Here is a 19214-nt window from a genome sequence, read left to right as displayed (position 1 = left end):
CTGGGGGGACCTCATAGTGACCTTCAATACCTGAAAGGGGCCTATAAGGAGGCTGGGGAAGAGCTGTTCACAAGGAAATGTAATGATAGGACAAGGGGTATTGGTTTTAAGCTGGAAAAAGGTAGATTTAGGTTGGACGTTAGGAATAAGTTATTTAATATGAAGGTGGTGGATCACTGGGACAGGTTGCCTAGAGAGGTGGTGGAGGCACCATCCCTGGAGACATTCAAGGTCAGGCTTCATGAGGCTCAGACCAATCTCTTCTAGTTGGAGATGTCCCTGCTTATTGTAGGGGGGTAGGCTAGGGGACCTTTAGAGGTCCCTTCCAACCCAAGACATTCTATGATTCTATGATATAGAACTAGGTCTGCACAGATGAGACCTGTGACATCACATGTCACCCTCCACCTTCACAGTGTTCCTGGGCACAGCGTCACCCCCTTAGGACACTGCCTTCAATGAGCCGAGGGCTTTCTCACTACAACTTTTTTTTTCCCCAAAGATTTTCTATGCTAAGTGTGACACTGATTAATTATTAACAGTGCACATACCTGAAGTCTTTGACATCTGCGTCGATTCCGTTCTGCACCGGCAAACCATTTGTTTTATCCATCACATCCCCCTCCTCCTTCAGATCTCCTAATTTATCGCCATCAAATGTGCCCTTATTTTTCTTATCCCCTTTGTCATTCTCATCATTCTCTGCATCCCTTGGCCCCTAGGCAAGAGAGATATTATTTTAATAAGCTTAGTTTTCAGCTCCATTCTGCTTTTATTCCGAGATGGTAACAAATCAAAGATACACATCACCAAAAGTCATTTGCAAACATTAGTTCTTATGAATAAAAATGTAAAAAAAGCAAAATAATCCATCATAATCAAGGAAATAAGATAATTAGTTCTCAATCTTTCAAGAAAGGTTTTAACTATCTACACACTTTCTTCCACTTAACAATCCAGGGTCTGCTTCTATAGGCTCCAAAAGTCCCACCCCAAAATAATTTTAGAAAGAATACTTCTCTAAATCTTCTTTCTAGGTGGGACTTCAGCACTGCAAAATTAACTCATGAACTTTTGAATACAACAGCACGTACTGAAGGGTATAAACTGAATTAGGGTCTCCCTGAAAGTCACTGTCTCAGTGTCAAAGATGCAGTCATTGATTGGGCAAGTGCATGTATTTGAGCAGAAGAGGGTCACCTCATTTCTGGGAGACATTACTGTGATCTGCACAGTGAATTCCAAAACATGGCTCATTTCAGAGCACTCAGGTCAATCACTAGCTCCATCAGTGCTTCATATCATCCTAAAGTACACTTTTAGGGGGGAAAAAGAAAGAAAGAAAAAAAAAAGATAAAAAAGGATTTCTGTTCTGTTGAGCATTTTATGAGTGGTATTACATCTGAAGCATTCCTGCCCTTAATGTCTTCATTTTATTTCACTTGGTAGAAGAATAAAGGGTGATTATGCCAGGGGCAGAGTTTTGAACAACGAAAGGGAAAGGAAAAACAACTTAATTTATGATAAAAAACAGCAAGGGGCATATAAACACATTTGTCAGAGACAGCTTTGGTGCTGTCACAAAGACAGACAGTCGAACCCTGTCTGCCACTTCATTTGAGGGAAAAGTTCTCTGTACAAAACAGGGCATTTGAACACCAAATCAACTGAATTTATTTTCCATTCTCCCTATTTGGAGAGGGAGAGATTTCCCCCCCCTTATTGAGAAGAAAAATGTTTTGAAAGCAATCATCTTCTGATACTTCTCCTTAAATGATGCTTCCTTAATACTGAAGAGCAGTCTTGGAAATGCCAATTATAAATACAAATTTGAAGCCAAATTCTCACCCACACAATGTGCTATTCAGCAGTGAGACCCTTCATTTCAGAACTGGCATCTTGACTATAAATGCTGCAGAGCAGAGACCTCTCTAACTCCTCATTCAGATAATAAATTGGGTCCTTCCACCGACTGTTCATTTCTCAAAAATCATCCCTCTCAGGCTCAGGGTTCAACAAGGTTATCAGGTGCCCGCTAATGAGGGACAAAAATAAGAGGATGGATGAAGGAAACCTCAAATCAGCTCCCTGAAGAGATGAGCACAGCAGCCTAACAGTAACAAACCTACTCTCTGCTTTTATGTTTTTCAACAGTTCCTGATCCAGCACATAGCTGATGAGGTGGAGCTCAGATGCAGCCCCTTTTCCCTGCTGCAGGGATGGGGCTTGATTATGACTCTCTCACCACGTCCCCAGATTTGAGGCAGCAGCAACTGTGCTCCCAAACCACCCCACCAAGCACAGTGACTAATGCCATTTCTCCATAGGAAATGATATGCCCTTGAAAGCATTCCCCAGCTGGAGTGGTTTTTGTAGCTACATTATGTTTCTAGCATTTACATGGAGCTTTTTGTTCTTAGCCAGCAAGAAAGCCACACACTCATTCAAAAACTTCAGGTGTATTTCCATACTTTTTTCCAAAGACAAGCTTGGATGGGGAGTTACAGCTGGTTGTCCTTAGCTGAAGAACCAGGGAATATCAGCAGCCTTTACAACCATCTCCCACACTGCATCCCCTAAGTCAAGAACAGTGGTTAAACTGCAGGCTGACCCATTTTAAGATAGCTAAACTAAGAGCAAATAAAAGAAAGAAGAAACATCTGCCTTTAGGAATGGATTAACAAACAAACAAAGCAAGCAGCAAATGAAGAAAATAACATAATGGGAACTCAAGTGTCAGAATCAGGCACACTTACAAATCCTCCTTTCCTTAGGCAGGAATCTCCCGGAGATGAGCTCAACACATACTCCACCATGCTAACTCCAAGTCCTCCACTCTCTGACCGTGGTGAAAGCACTGAGTTGACTTCACTATTCACATGAAACCCCTGACCAGGTCTTCTCTGAACCATAATTGGTTGGGAAACAGAGTGATCTGGAATAAAAACATTGGTAATTCTTATAAGTAGATCCAACTATTCAAAGGAGGCAAGTCATTAAATACATACTCTAGGGTCTTAATTGTATTAAGAAGTGCCAGCTTCTAGACTCTGATGATGTCCATTAGAAAAAGCATGATGGTGCTCTCTTTTTTTAATGTGATAGTATAAGTACAAGCAATATCTACATTTAAAGTCTAAAATAATAAAATTTCAGAAATTTAAGTCTTTAAGATTGCAATTAAAAAACCAAAGTTCTGGGTTTTAATTTTAGTAAAACTCTTGCATTAATACAGTGGAAAAAAACCATCAGCTTGTAATTTAAAACATCATCCTACTGTTACACCAGCCTACTTTGGCTTAGTTGCTCACTTGAATTGCCATATTCATGTCAAGATCAGAGCTTCTCTTGGCTGCTATTTCCTTCAGAAAGTTTGAGAACTTCATTTCTTCTTTCTCATGCCCTGCCCTCCTGCATCAGCCCCATCACTTCGCCTTCCTGGCAGAATGAGTGTTTGAGATCCATCCAGAGCAGACTATGGATGGATGTCCACAAGCCCTTTTGAGCTCTGCAAAAACTGCTAGCAGGTGACCTTACACATCCCAAAGAGGGAAGGGAAGAAGTTCTCTGCTCCTGCCTGCTCAGACTGACAATAGCCAGCAAGTCACTAACAGACAGCGAACAGAGCAGTTGCCAGGGGATGGTGGAAGGGACATGCAGTGATAATAGTGGTGTAACTTCCTAATAAAGCAGCCATAAGCTGTCCAAAAAAGAAGTAATTCTGTTCTGTCATTGCTGCTGGCTACACTTTCCTGCCTTCTCTCTCCAGCCAGTACAAGCATCTGTGTGGCCACAAAGTGAAGTGGACTGGGGAGACTTTTCCAGTTCCATTGCAGTGCTGCATAACTGCTTGTACCACCAGGAGAGGAAGAAAGAAGCAGCTTGCATCAGACAGGACAGTTTCTTTTAGAGGTAGTGGGGCTTTAAATGCTTCACAACTACAACTTGAAGGCAGAGCAGTGAAGAACCAAGGCCAGACAGGAGGACTGCAGTGCATGCTGTGGACACACTGGAAATGGAAGGAGCAAAGGGCACTTTACAGAAAACCAGGCTTCACTAGTTCCACTGTTCATGGAACAAACAAGTCTCCTGGCCAAAGACACTTCCACACCCCTCCTCCAAGTTGTGCTCCTTGCTCTGGGGCAGTGACCATGAGCAACTGCCCAGACCACGGCTGTTCTCTTCATTTTAGATGAGCAAAAGGGGAAAAACTGACTCTCCTGACTCAGGGAGCAGTGCAGGCCATGGCTCAGGAATAAAGGCTGTAAAGTGTACAGGATAAATTGAGAATAAACAAAGGAAGAGATGAGACGAAGGGTTTTGACTCATGGAGATTTGTGATCAGCCAGTGTAGGAGGTTACCTCCCCCAGATGTCTGGTGGATGTAACCAGCCCAACGACAGAGGCAGCAAAGGAGAAAGTCTCCTCAGCTGTTGCTATTTAGAGTCTGGCTCAGCCCTTTAATCCACCCTCAACTTCAGTTTGAATCAGCATAGCCAGGCACAAGCTGCTGTTGAGGGCTGGATGCAGTCACTCCTGTGGGCAGGCGAGTCAGGCAGCTGGAGGCAGCAGCTCCCCCAAGATCTCCCCAGTACCCACCAGACTGCAAGACTCAACCCATTAGATTTTGAGCAGCTTTATCCCCTTTTCACAGCCATTTTGAAATTTAAACAATGAAAAAATGCCCTTATTATTATCTCGACACCTTCACTCTAATAATGGATATTTTCAGCAGGGAAAAAGCCCCACACAACAGTGAAGGTGCTTTGGATCACATCTCCCCTGGAGCTGCAGTTCTGGGGAGTTGTTTGGAAACTGCACAAAAGACTCAGCAGTGTTTAAGGAGCATATTCATTACATACAGAAAGCACAGGAAAAAAAAAAAGGTTAGCAGTTCAGATTCAGCACATGCATGTGATTTTATTGCCATTTAACTAAAACCAACCTGAACACTCTGCCTTCAAATTCAATATCAGGGAGAGTCTCTGATCCAAAACCAATATTCTTGACAGATAAAGCTTCATAACACTACTAACTGAAAATATTTTTTTTTCCTTTTTTAAAATGAATGTTGTGTTTTGGTTGGTTGGCTTAGTATTTAAAAAATATGGGGTAGGCTTTTGGTTGTTGGTTTGTTTTTTTCACTAATCTTGTTCCATAGTATCTTTGTTCAAACTTCAAATAATCCATCCCAAGACAGAAAATACACCCAAAAGTTTAAACTGAAACTCCAATGGCAATCTCAAATTTTTAAGCAGATCAAGATGAGGATACACCTGTACACATTAGACAACCTTTTTATAACTATGGACATCTTTTACCTCTATCACAAAGCAATGTGACTTTTTCTATTAGTCTTCTGGCATGTAAAGCAGATGTTTTTAAAGATCTTTTAACAGCTCTGTGGTCCAGACAGGCCAGCAATTTTGAGCAAATGAGTTGCACATTTCTGTATTCAACCCCAACTAAATTAAGTAAATAATTGAGCTACCTGATGTTCCCCAAGCACTGTCTCTCCACTGATCTCCCAGAAATATCCCTTTTGGTCCATCTTTGCTGGAATCATCAGATTCCCAAAACTTTTTACCCGGCAACAGCTGCTGCAATTAAAAAAAAACAAAAACAAAAACAAACAAACAAAAAGAAAAACAACACAAACAAAGCATGATTAAAATAAGTATAAAATGCAAACATAAACCATAAGCGTCTCTCTTCTAAACATGAATCAATCATTAAAAACAAACTGATACATGCTGTATAATCAAAATATTTATATATTCCTAGGGTGAAAGCCATACAGCAACCCAGATAATTATTCAATCTCTGCAATCCTCTTACATTCTTAAATGCTTTATGAGCCCCACACACGTAAACACACACACACACAACTGACATTCTCCAGCCTCAGCATGAGAGCTACTTGCAAGAAAAATACTAGCAGAAAAAAACACTGTTCTGATCAGAAAATTATCATGACTTCCACCTGAACTGGGAGGATTCCTCTAAAACCACCCACCATTTCCACCACAAATTCTTGCCTTCAGATACTGAGGTGGTGATGCTGGCAGGGACAGAATAGCTCGAGAGGTGGCAAGAGCTCTCACTTCTCACTCCTTTAATGACTGCTGAGGACTCTCCAAGCTGGGAAGGTTATTTGTAAACACTAATAAGAGTGAACAGTTCTAGGCCACTGCACCTGCCACGCTTCTGTTGTTCCATCAGATGAAGAGGAGAAGGTTACACACTCACTGAGAACAAGACAGAAAGCCATCCTTGGCTTGAATGAATCAAAGGAAGACTGTTCAGAGGACAGCAGAAAGAACATTATTTGTATTAAAATACATCTACCCTACTTAGCAGATGTATTTTGAATATACCAGCTTCACCAAGGAAGCACCTGCCTTGTGGCATCTACAGATGGCAAGGGGAATTTCGAGCCCTGATGAAGTGCCTCAGATGTCAAGCATACAATCTTCAAATTAAAACTTCAGGCTGAATGAGATGTATGCAATTCTGACAGGAAACAACAGTACATTCACAGCAAATTAACAAAATAAATGAGCCTTGCCTGCTGAAGTTGGAATAAAACCGAAGGAAGATTAATAAGTACTTGCATCTGTTTGAAATTACCATAGAGCAAACAAGACTCATCAGATTAGTCCGTGTCTCCTGCACACCACAAGTGTTGATAACTCTACACTCCATCAGCAGACGTGCAAATTTAGGGCTACAGCACAACAGAGTGAACAGCTGGATGAAGATGAAGCAAGCATAAATGATTAAGAGATCCCAGCTTGCAGTGCACCCTGCTTTAAGACATGAAAGTCATGCTCACCATTTACTTTCTAAGTTAAGGAAGATCTGTTTACTCAGAAACGTATCACAGAGGTCAGGACGTATGAGATTAAATCCCAGGATCAGATCTGGATAACTGGTCAGATTACACAGAAGACAGGTCTTATCATGAAAGCAACACCAATTTTACCCCACACTCAAAAAGCAGAATTCCTTCCAAATTCTAAAAAATAAAAACCACCACCAGAAAAACCCTACCCAAACACCACAGATAAGAGAGCAATTACATTCAGCTACTTAACTAACACCCAAAGTTGCTGTTGACTAAAAGCAACCCTGCTTTTGTGCCGAGATCAGTAGAGAATAAGATCAATCCATGACTTAAAACAGCCACCTACATAGGAAATTAAAGAAATACATGGGGAAAAATGCATGGAGAAATCCTTGTGGGGGAAAAAAAAAAAAAAGAGGTTTCCAGCAGCAGAAACACTCCAGGCTCCTCTCCTTGCTGCTGCCTGTGAACCCTGAGCCAGGGCTGGCAAGGGGGCATTTTCCACCTGAACTGGACCTTTTGTGAGTACACCTACATATTGTCTATCCAAGCACACAGGAAAGTCAAACAAAGCAATCCTCGCCTGTGGAGGTTGAATCAACATCTCAAACTAACACATAAGAGGTAAAATTTTAGAAGGATGTGTGCCAGGAACGCTCCTCTTGGGCCAGGCACACCAGGAGCTCCAGCACAGAGGTGACACTTCGGAACCAGCTGAAATCCTCCTATAAGGCTGAAGACAGCAAACCTGTGTGTGCATGTGCTGTTTGCTGCCACAGCTCTAAACAAAACTTACCTACAGCTGAATGCTGCTTAATCAAATTGCAGTTTTCATTTTACTGAAAGTATACACTTGTATAACTTACTTCCCCACCCTCACCTCCTCTTCCAACTCATAAGAGCCTTCCTCCTCCTAATTCAAAAGCAAAAATTCTCCAATTTATTTTCAAACTAAGGATGACATGAGCCTTCCATGTCCAAGCACCTGGAGAGTACTCAAAGTCCTTCAAAGGCATGTGCACTTCAACTCCACCTGGAGGTATGGACTCCAGGACCTGGGCTGTCCTTAGGGCAGGTGAAAGGGTTGTACAAAAAGTGTCAGGGGCATGCAGGAGTTGCACCCACTCTGCTCACAGTATTCATTAGAGGTGCAGAGACTAGAATCACAAAATGGTTTGGATTGGAAGGGACCTTCAAAGATCACCTAATCCACCTCCTTCCACAATGACCACAGACATATTTTCAGTATCTTTCAGATTACTCCAAGTCCCATCCAATCTGACCTTTAACACTTCCAGGGATGGGACATCCGAGCTTCCCTGGCCAGCACCTCACCACCTTCACTGCAAAAATTTCTTCCTTGAGTCCAAGAAGTCTCTCCTTCCTTTCCCTACAGTCAAACACCCATTCAAAGCACTGGCTTTGAGAATCAGAACTTTTCAGTACAGAAACACCAAACTTCTGTTTTCCCCAGATCTTCAATATTTGGCACTACTCTGTCCATGTAAGACCATCTAACTGCCTATTTTCTCTGCATGGTATCTCATTCAAGTAATTTTCACCCAAAACTCTCAAGAACGTTAAACTCTGAAGGAAGCATTTTAATCCCAGTGCTAAGCTATTTCTGGATTTTTATTGTCTTCTTCATACTGAGAGAAGATGATCCAACTTGTTCTTTTAACCCTCAAACTACTGAGTAGAAAAATCCAAGGTCTTCCTCAGCTGCACCTTCTCTGCACTCAGAAGAAACACCATGAGTTAGTGGCACGTCTCTCACGTTGGTGACTTTAGGATTTATCCCTGCATGGTAAATACAGCACAGGGCTGCCCACGACTGTCTCAACTGACTGATAAAAGCAGGGAAACCTGCACCACATTCTCCTTTTATGTAATCCAAAAATAACTCCAGACAACTGTAAGGACAAAGTGACTCTCATCAGCAGAACTCATTTCAAAACAGACTAACCTGTTCCTCCGTCTGCACCATGGGGTGAACATAAGGAGGTGAAGCCAAGTCAGTGCTCTCTACTATTTACAAACATAAACACATCAGGTGTTACCATTTTTTTAAGCTGCTGTAATTCCTGTATTTCTTAAAATGCAGCTTTTTCACTCCTGCAGCTGCTACCCCAGCAAAAATAACAATTCTCCTCACTCTACTTCGGGGGATTTTGAATAAGCAAGCAATACAGATCTATTCAACAACATTTTAGCTGCAACTAAACACTTCTCATTTCCTGTGACAATACCTTAGTGTTGAAGGAGACAGTCTGTCCTGCAGTTACACCTCAAATAAAGGATGAGAAGGTACATGGGCTTGCAGAAAAAAGGAGGCAGAAGAGAGTGAGCAAAACAGTTTTCTTTTCAAGGATAGAGCAACCTCTAGTTTACAAGAAAATTCAACTCTTTTCATAGGCTTGAGTTTCCAAAATGTTATTAAGTTTTTCTGATACATACAAAAAAGCAATAGTGAATTCTTAACTTACAAAATTTATTTCTGCTTCAAGGTAAAAGGCTAAATGGAACTTAAGCAGAAAAATCAAGTAAAATGCAAACCTAAGGGGAAATCTGCATCTATAAGCCAGCAAAGGGCAAAAGAACAGGGAGCCCAGCAACTGCCTGGTAAGTACAGTCACAGCAATGGCTAATCTCAACATTTTTAAAGCAATCCTAAAATCTGGAGCAAACATGCATAAAGGTTCAATAGTTTCTTCTCCTGAGGAAATCTGCTGCAGGTAACTAAGCCTAACCTCCCTACTTGGTTTTAATACTCTGAGGTACTCACTTTCTCATGCAATATTAACAGTGGCAACACAATGAGATTTTTCTTTTCCACCATTTTACAATTTAACAAGACATTTCCAAATCAGCAGCTCCAGCAGAATTCATGAAGTCAGGCCGTGCTTTGACAACACTCTTCAGCAGCAACCCCAGGCAAAGATATTTCCCCTGGAGTGTCCCAGGTGCCAGAGCATGTGCCCTCCTCCAAAAAGAGCAATCTTTGGCAGGGCTGTGCTGTGACTTGGCCAGAGCCCTCAAAAGAGCAGGCTGCAAATGTGGCTGCTGAGAGGGCTGGAGGAGGCCCAGGGAGAAGTTTGCAACACACCCACATCTCCCCATGGCTGCTGCAAGAACCTTACAGCAGTACTGCCAGCACAGGTCTGCTGCCTCCCACAAAACACGTTCACATCTCAATTATAACAAAATTGACAGTAAAGGTGTGGAGAGGGACATCCACAGACATGAGGCACCGGGTTCAGACACACTTGGTATATAACTGCATGAACCAGGTGTGCACTCCTAACCCAAAGATAAGGAAAACACTTCACATGGGTATGTGTTTACAACACACAGCACAAGCTGTGTTATGAAGTGGAATAAACTGAGCAAGCTTTTATTTGTATTCTGGTTGCTCATTTAAATAAATATTTCAATTTTCCTAACCGTACAAGCTGGGTCACTACCACAAAAAGTAGCAAGACCATTTCCTCTGGCTGGAGGGCAGCCGGAGACTAATTTGGCCCTTTCCTGTTTCACCTACACTCTAACCCTTTTCTTAAGGGTCAAAATACATCCACTTACCAACAACAGCCTGAAGAACTGCACCCAAACACCTTCTTATGGTTGTACAGTGAATCACAGACAAGGATTAGAAAAAATTCTAGTATCTTGTGCACACACATCCCTCTACTGCACCAAAAACTACAACTCTGTCTCCTATAATTCAATCTTTTCCTCCACAAAAGAAGAAAGTTTCCAACCAGAGGCTTTGTACCACGAGCAGGAAGAAGCAGATATAAAAGTTTATTTTATATATGGATTCTGGATATATTTACAGATACTGGGGAGGGGAAAAAACAAAAGACAGTATTAACAGATGGCAATGGGGGATCCTTGTTCTGTCAAGTACTGATTCAACCAAAACTAAGTTTATCAAGCAGGAATCATCTGTCCTGAATTATGCAACAGGCTGCCAAGACAACAAATATTTCCTCAGGGGAAGTTGTCAGTTGCAATGGAGAAAAAACAAAACAAAGCCCAAAATTATTTTAAAGTGAGTACCATCCAGTTCTACAGGTTGGAAATTAAAAAAAGAACATGCAGCAGTTTACAGCTAGGCTGGTTTGCTTCCTAGTTTTTATTAAAATCGACCCTATCTAGCATGAACATAATCTTGCTAAGCCCTTTTACAGAGTTAGGCCAATACTCTATTTAGCAGAGCAGGGAAGAGGGGAGGGGATGACTTACACATCAACAAAAGCAATTCTACAACCAACAAGTACAGAGCCTGTGCTTATAGATCCCACTGAGATGGGATTACGAATTAGACAAATTAAGTAAACTGATCCCCTTCAGATAAAGCAAATATTAAGATAAAAGAAGCCATCTGTGCAGTTGGAGAACTCACGTTTTATCTGCAGCAACAGGTAGGAGAAGGCAGAATGTGTATTTACAAGTCCCATTTGGGCAGCACCACAGGTTTACAAGCACTAAGATGTTATCTACCCTAAAAAAAATGTTGCCATCTAAAAAACAAACAAGATAAGGAGGCTGAGCACACAAGAAGCAATCCAAGCTGGAGTGCCACAGGCAGCTGCAGCAAGGACAGCTTTTGCTCTCCTGTCCCAAAGAACAGGCAGCTTTCTGCCAGCTCAGGGAGCTAAACTGGCTTGCAGGAGGGTCTGAGAGCACAAATACATCTCCATCTTGCCAGGACAGCAAGCTGCTCAGCTAAGAGCACTGCACTGACCCCACAGCCACAAGCTGCCCCTTTGCAGCTGCTGAACTGTCCCCTGGTGTGTTCCTGCTGGGTTCTTGCCCTTCTCCTGGTGCTGTTGGACCCTGCTCTGAGCCATCCCAAGGTGCCAGCGTAGCTGCTTTGCCACCATCACACTTCACACACATGGCTTCAATCCTCCCATTTCTAATCCTGCTAGTACTAGAAAAACTGAAGGAGGGCAGAATAAAAAACAAACCAAACACAACACCCTGAACAGAAACATTATTCAAAACTGCCAATACTCCCCAGCCCAGCTGCCAGTGAATCATAAATTTATGAGAAGACAGTAAATGTAGCATTAGCAGGGAAAGCAGTCACGTGGAGTTTTTATAGGTTGATTTAGGTTTGGGGGGGTTTTTGCTTGGTTTTTGTGGGTTGTTTTTTTTTAACCCAGATATATAAAAGCCTAGGCCCAGTGTTACAACCACTGCTTTGAGAAAAATCACTGGCCACTGGAGAGACAGGGGCTTATCTAGGACCCAGCCAATTGCATCAAGGGGACAGAAACATGGACAGGGTGAACACCAACTGCTGCAGCCTGTGATGTGATGTTCAAGGGCCCTTCTACAAAAACACACAGGGGTTGTAGCAAGTTCACTGTTTAGCCAGAGCTACACTAAACTCCAGTGCTAAAACCTGCAGGGGACAGCAGCAGAGAGCAACAATTAAAGCGTAGGGTGAGACTCACTATACCCCTGATATTCATACTTCAAAATTTTTGGTCCAATTCCTTCCACTTTTGATTAGTTGCCTAATCCTTCTGTTCCCATCCTCCTCCCACCCTCCTGGATTAAGTTATAGTTAGCATCTCACCCAGCTGTTCTTTTATTCTAGATGCAGGCTTATCTGGCAGCATCACCTACTGCCAAAGCAAGAATGTTGCCACAGTTCAAAACGCATGTAGTGTTCTGATGACAAACAACTCCTCACCCTCTCTATTCTGCTCTCCCAAAAAGACATGCCACCAATATCCAATATTGCAAAGCTGCAAATAGAAGGGATTTAAGTGAAGAAGAGCAGATATCCAGCTCCTCTGTCTTGAAGGCTGGAAAAGTGAGAGTCTGCAGAGCTATTGCTAAGCCTCGGGTAAGTATCACTGCTGTGTGAGCAAAGGCCTCAGCAGGCAGCACAAGCAGCAAGGACACATGTTGTGGTCTCTGTGCTAAAGCAGTAAAACAACCTGGCCCCTGTGGGTGACTCCTGAAACCCACTCTCTGTCTGCACCCACTGCCAAACACCCCAGCTTTGTATTACTTTACAATCCAACGTCTGCTGATAAGAGGAGTTGGATACAAGACTCATGTGGCTTCTAGTAAAGCTCCAAGACAACTTCCTTCCTTATAGCTAACAACCTGGACAGAGTGCTAAAAAAGGGAGAAGAGATACCCCTTGCAGAGCCTACTTTAAACATTGACCTCTTTTCTTATTTTAGAGCAAAGCAAAGGGGTTCCTGTAACTCCAATCTCACACTTTATAAAGTATTGCACTTCCACTCACACTGAAATTTGGAATTCCACTCTCTGAAATACAGAGCTGGTTGTAGTGGGGGAAGATGGGATTTTGAAGATGGAAACAGCCAAAAGGCAGATGAAACTTGTGGTTTGTTGTTTTGTTTTTTTAAACTACTCATTTTCCTAGATTAGGATATCTATTCAACACCAAATATTATCTCTCCTGCTGACAAAACACAGATAAGAGATTTAATTGTTTGACAACAGCCTTTAAAAAAGCTGTCTTCAGAGGCACAAACTCCTTAAATCACTGAAATTGTGATGATGTTGCTTACTAAGAAGCAAGAAAACAAAAAGATAAAAAGATTTGTTAAATGCATAAACACTCTTCTCCTCACCTGTCTCCTCCAGATTTTCCACTATCAGCTCCAGGAATGAGATTACTGACACTTCTGCAGGCAAGGCTCAGGAAACACAAGATCAAGAAATACAAAGCAAATTTGCTCTTTTCCTGATTTATTGCAAGACTTAAGTTTTTTGCTTAGTACACTGACTTTCTCACTGAGTCTCCTTCACATTTCAGGAGGAGGGGAGGAAACCATCAGTGTCTTGTTAAGGCATCTAAACACCAGATAGGTCACACTGCACAAAATCAAAGTCTGTCATTGAAGAACTAGGTCTTGAATGTGCATCTGCAAATCCTGTGGGATCTCAGCTTACAGTGTCTTAAATCAGCCAGCTGAACACCTATGCTGAAACACCTTGGGAAAACCCAGAGATAATTCAATAGATAAATAAAGGAAATTGTGGAATTGAGGCAGTAAAACCCCACAAGAAACAAGAAATAGTCTTAGCTTAAAGAGAAGGGTGACATGTCACCTTTCCTGGAACAACATTTCAGTATCTGGAAAAACCCAGTGACAAAAGGATGTCATCTCCAAACCTATCTGCATTACAGTTACAAGAAGGAGGGGGGAAGGAAAAGGTGAGTCACAACTGGAAGGTAAACCTCACATCCTCTGAAAATCAACCCCAAATTCACTTCTCTCAAGAGATAGCTAAATAAACTAAGAGTTGGTAAAAATCAGCATACCCAGAAATGCCTTCAAGAATTTAAGCTAACATGACCTAATGCCACAGTAAGTACAAAACAAGTGCTGTACTTACTTCTAACAGGTTTTCAAAGAGCTTGTATGCTCACTGTCTGAAAATGAATGTCTTGGATAAGTGAGATGTTAAAAAATAATATGCACAGAACATTCACACATCATTTCACTGGCGTGCTTCATATGGAGGCACATCAGCTGTTTTTCAGCACTTCAGATGGATTTTTAATGTCATGTTTTCTCCTTTGCATGCTATTACTTTTAGTCAATAGACCCAATGTAGGTTAATATAACCTAGAGGAAGATTCTCCTATCAGGCACTCTCAAATCAAAACACAACTCAGTATTGTGATCTTCCAGAGAAGGAAGGAAGTTGAGGAGGGAAGCTAAGCTGCAAGCACCATGAATTCCCTGAGGTTCTTCACCTGACAGAGAGCACCTGCCTATCAATCCCACCATGCAACAGTCTTGGCTTGCTGTCTTCTCCAAAACAGTAATTTTTAGGTTCTAGGGATTTTTTATTTTTTTTTAGCTTGGCTCATAAATCAGGTAACAGAGATAGGATGGACTAAACGTGGAGAAAACCAGTCTGAACTCGACAGAAATCAAAAAGCAAGGCTCTCCAAAACAACAGACCTGTATCAAGCTGACCTGCTGTACATTACTTTCCTCCTACAAGACATGATTTTCTCATCTTTTCTCCCACAAGCTTCTAAAGGGACTGACTAAAAGAAAACTAATGAGGCAAAGAAACCCAAGCGTTTACAACCAGCTTTCAGGAAACTACCACAGTCCAACTATAGTAACTTGTTATTCTTTCAAGTCACCCTAAAAATAAGTAAATTCTCTTTTCTCAAAGAAACCCAGTGGTCATCTCCCCCAGATCTGACACCTCCTTACTGCCTTGCGAGATTAAAATAACCCTCAAAAGGTTTTTATCAAGTAAGAACTGAAAGAGCTGTTATCTGACAATTCCTGCTTGGCCCTTTTGACCTGTGCTTATCACTTGTGCAGCCCCTGATTACACTGCCCAGCTACTTTAAATGTGATACACAGTCCTGTGCTTTCTGACAAGAGCCTAAAGGTGGCCAGGAGTGGAAACAGGGCAGCAGACAATGACAAACGACTAAACCCCCAATACTATGGGGTCTGAGATCACTGGATCCCAAAATAAACATGCTACAAGTATTGAAACACTTGTCACAAGACATATTTCTAACTGTTCTTTTACAACCACCATTTTACTGTTTGATGACACAACAGGTGGAGGGCTTAGCTGTTCCTCCTACTAAGAGGTATTCCAGCCTGACAGGTTTTTATTTTGCTAAAGCACACACACACACACTTCACAGACATAATGGAGAACTCTCAAATTCAGAATCATTCCAGCAGCCATAAAACCTGTTCTTTTTTTTCCTCCTCCCCCCAAAATGCACAGATTTTTTTTCTACAGGCTTTTCACTTACCTCTCCCATAGCCCGTCCTTCCAGAGCAAGCGCTTGAAAATCATGATTCAGCTCATCCATGGAACGCACCTATTTGCAGATGGGCAAGAAAATTAAGTGAGGAAATGCTTATATTTGTTTCTCTTCATAAGAGTTTACAGCAATTTTTCTGGTAAAGACTGAGAGTTACATTCCATATTACAGCATATAACAAGGTTACTGAGCTCCAAAAGATGACTTACCTTTAAGAGTTTCAGAAGCTAAAACATTTATAGCATTAGATTTATACATACACAAAAAAGGAGAAACTAGCAATTACTTTTAAGACACACAAAGTCTAAATGCAACTGCCTTTGCTAAGCACACTGGAGAGACTAGTATTTCACAGCGAGTTGCATGATTTCTAGTGAGGAAGTCAACGCATAAGCGACAAGTCAGAACCATTTCCCTTCAGGTGAAAATCAAGTATAGACTCTAGAAAAAACCAGGCAAGGTTATATTCAAGTTACACAGATATGAAAGAGGAAAACACAATGGTAGAAATAAAAAGCAAATTAAGCTAAAAAGCACCATCTGAAATGGGGGGAGAGGATGAAGAAAGGTGAGCAGGCAATGCCTTAAAATCAGTTGCCTTTCAGGTTCACACATGGCAGAGCTGCTGGGAGCAGGGGGACAGCTCCAGGAGGTGACACTGGCCTTGCTCACCCAGAGGACCTGTAGCTGTACATTTGTTTGGGGAGATGTGCCACTTGATGCTTTGGATCATGATTTTATGAAAATTCATTCAATTAGAATGTTAAAAAAGCAGCCATTTAAAACTGTTGGCTAAGTCAGCTGGATTTATTGAAAATGCAAGAGAACAGCCCTGATGTGCATTGGTTGTCTCTCATCCAGGCAAGTCCTTACAGATGCAGCCATTGAGCAGAAGGGAAAAAAAAAACAACAAGAAAACAACTATGGACTTGAGGACAAAGCACAGAGGTTCAACCACGTGCTGGGATTCAGACTGAATGATTGCCCTCCTCAGATAACACACCTGTATCAAAGCAGGGCTTATTACAACAGCCACAAACACTTATGATGGCACATAAGCAATACTACACACCTCCTACTCAATGTTTACACAATTCCTGCAACCCAACAGATCTGATACAACTTTCTGCTAAAGCAGGTTTGTAAAACACTTGTTTATGAGCAACCCTCTATTCACCACAGTCCTTTAGGGGCTCTTTTTAATACTCAGTGTTTGGTCATGTCACCACTGAAGACGTTGCAAGCGATTTGGACACAGCCTCTTCCAGGCCAAGGGAAGGAACCTGGTGGGTGACTTAGAGGACAAAGAAACAAAAACTGCTTTAGACAATAATGCACCACCCTGCCAGTGGCCAGTGCTGTAAGCATGTCCACTGACCTTAACCTTGACTTCTGATACTCATGCCACTACTTCCAGCAGGACCAAGTCAAGACTTTGTTATGATCATTTGATCAGATCTGAACTCTTCTACTATTCCGTGACAATACTACTATGCAAAAGATTAGTAACATTGTTAAACTATCTAATACATATTTATCTAATTCACAAATTCTCAATGGCCAGTCACAGTTTAAAAATAAGGTATCCTCTCATTACTTTATCTCAGTTCAAAGTATTTTCAGTTGTGCTTCAGACTTACCACCTCCTGTGGTGACGCTTATCACACCAACCATGAACAGACTAAAAGCAGGACTGCACCTTCCAGAAACTATAGCACCAAGCAACACCAAAGACTTTCCTGTACTGTCAACCCCATCCCTGATCTGCCAGCAAAGATAGCTCAGTTGCCTCATGTGAGATAGAGGTTACTAAGACCAAATTCTTCCGTGAAGCACTTCAAGCTGAACTCATGGAAACCCTCAGATGTGCTAAGCCACAGAAGCTGAACAGCAGCAAATTATTATTTCAATGAGACATCTGAGAAAGAGAGAAGCTACACAGAGTTTCAGTAGGTGATGTTCATTACTCTCCCTGTTTAAGCAATGTCCCAGCAAACCACAGGTGCAGCTGCAATGGCCCTGCTCCAGGCCATGTGGTGCTGCGGGATGTGCTGGTGCAGGAGCAGAGGCTGCTTTAGCACGTGTCCCCCAGCCTGGCCCAACCAAATAAACTCCCAAAGGTGGATGTCATGCTATGGGAACCTCAACACAAAGCTGCACGAAAGATACATTCCTAGCATAAAACAAAAGGATATTCAGAGACATGTGTGTGTTCTTTTGGTCACACCCCAGTCCTAGCAGCTCCCTGCTGCCAGGCTGAGCTCCCCTCACAGCCCCTGTCATACTCAGGTCCCTGGTGAAAGCCCCGTGCAGAACACCCAGGCAGCTTCTGACCAAGAATGACCTCTACTTCTCAGCCCCTCTCACCCTTCTTTATGATACTTCAGCATGTTACGTGGCCATCGAGTATTTTTAAAAATGCATCTTCTATTTGTTCACATTAGATGCAAGAACATTTTCACAGATGTCTTGATAAGCATTTGTCTTGAGTAGAAAAACGTGTCATCTTGTTAGACCAATGACAACAGCACAAATATGAGATTCACATCCACACATGAAGCTGTGCTCCCATGCTGGCCTGAATTCTTGGTGGAGAAGCTAGAGCTGGTGTAACAAGGACATCATTTTCAGCACTGTCAAAGCCTTCAATGCAAGCTCATGATCTTCCAACAGAAACCACAGCAATTCAGCAATTCTTGTTTCTCCAAGAGCTACAGCCCAGTAAGCTACACAGCTATCCCCAGTGCTGACCATCTGTCTGCTTCCAATGTGCAAAAGCATGTTTGTCTTCCAATGATGCCATGATAATTAATTACTACAGAGGTGATACAGAGTACAAAACAAAAAGAGTGGTAAAAGCCAAAAGGAGGATTAACTTTACTGTAAAGTGCATTTCAGCTCTTTCATACCTGGTTGGTTTAACCACACATCTATTTTCACTGCTCTGGTAAGGGTCTGACAGAAGTGTCCTTCAAACATGTCTTAGCTTGCAAATTGCCATCCTAACCTCCTAGATAAATGATACACCGTAGAAAGCTGTTTCCATCTCCTTCCCAAATATACTTTACCCCAATAACTATTAAAAGTAGAAAAAATAATATTGGTTTCTCTATCTGCTATCAGAGGTCAGGTAATGGAAGAAATTATTCGCCACAGATATTTAAGTCCCGCCCCTAATAATATCTTTTTCATCAATCCTAACAATGATGGATAAAAACATTTCCTAAATCAGGTTTTCATGCCTTACTTTGGGGCACTGTATGCTCAAACATAACCACCAATTTTGAGGCCCTCTCTTAGTCACATAGTTCCTGTGTCTCCACAAATCACTGTATTTATTTGTAACACAGGCCAGTTTATTACTCAGTTTTCAAAGACTGAGCCAAAAGGTTCTCTTCTCATTTCCCCACTTCTATATTATCAAACAGCAATTCTTTCACCTAGTTGTCTTACAGTGTCCACAAACACTAAAGGGCTCCCACTTCCTTTTGAAAGGAGAACAAACAGCTTCTGAAACAGCATAACATGAAGCCAAAGTCATGAGTTCATACA

General features: G+C 41.9%; 1 protein-coding gene across 7 annotated transcripts in view; it reads right to left on the bottom strand.

The window, feature by feature from the left end:
• The window catches only part of PUM1 (pumilio RNA binding family member 1), an 80663-nt gene that overhangs the window by 45038 nt on the left and 16411 nt on the right, over window positions 1-19214 (bottom strand). For 5 of the 7 annotated variants that reach the window (XM_051637754.1, XM_051637753.1, XM_051637757.1 and 2 more), the window contains exons 3-6: window positions 15651-15719; window positions 5492-5600; window positions 2757-2935; window positions 552-718 (exon numbers count right to left, since the gene is read on the bottom strand). In XM_051637754.1, the coding sequence (XP_051493714.1) occupies window positions 552-718; window positions 2757-2935; window positions 5492-5600; window positions 15651-15719 (524 nt within the window). The remainder of the gene's footprint in view (window positions 1-551; window positions 719-2756; window positions 2936-5491; window positions 5601-15650; window positions 15720-19214) is intronic. The other 2 variants (XM_051637756.1, XM_051637760.1) reach the window with 1 other exon arrangement.

The sequence above is a fragment of the Apus apus genome, chromosome 21 (assembly GCF_020740795.1).
Source record: "Apus apus isolate bApuApu2 chromosome 21, bApuApu2.pri.cur, whole genome shotgun sequence".
In the NCBI taxonomy this organism is placed as follows: Eukaryota; Metazoa; Chordata; class Aves; order Apodiformes; family Apodidae; genus Apus; species Apus apus.
This window is presented reverse-complemented; position numbering and strand designations above follow the sequence as displayed.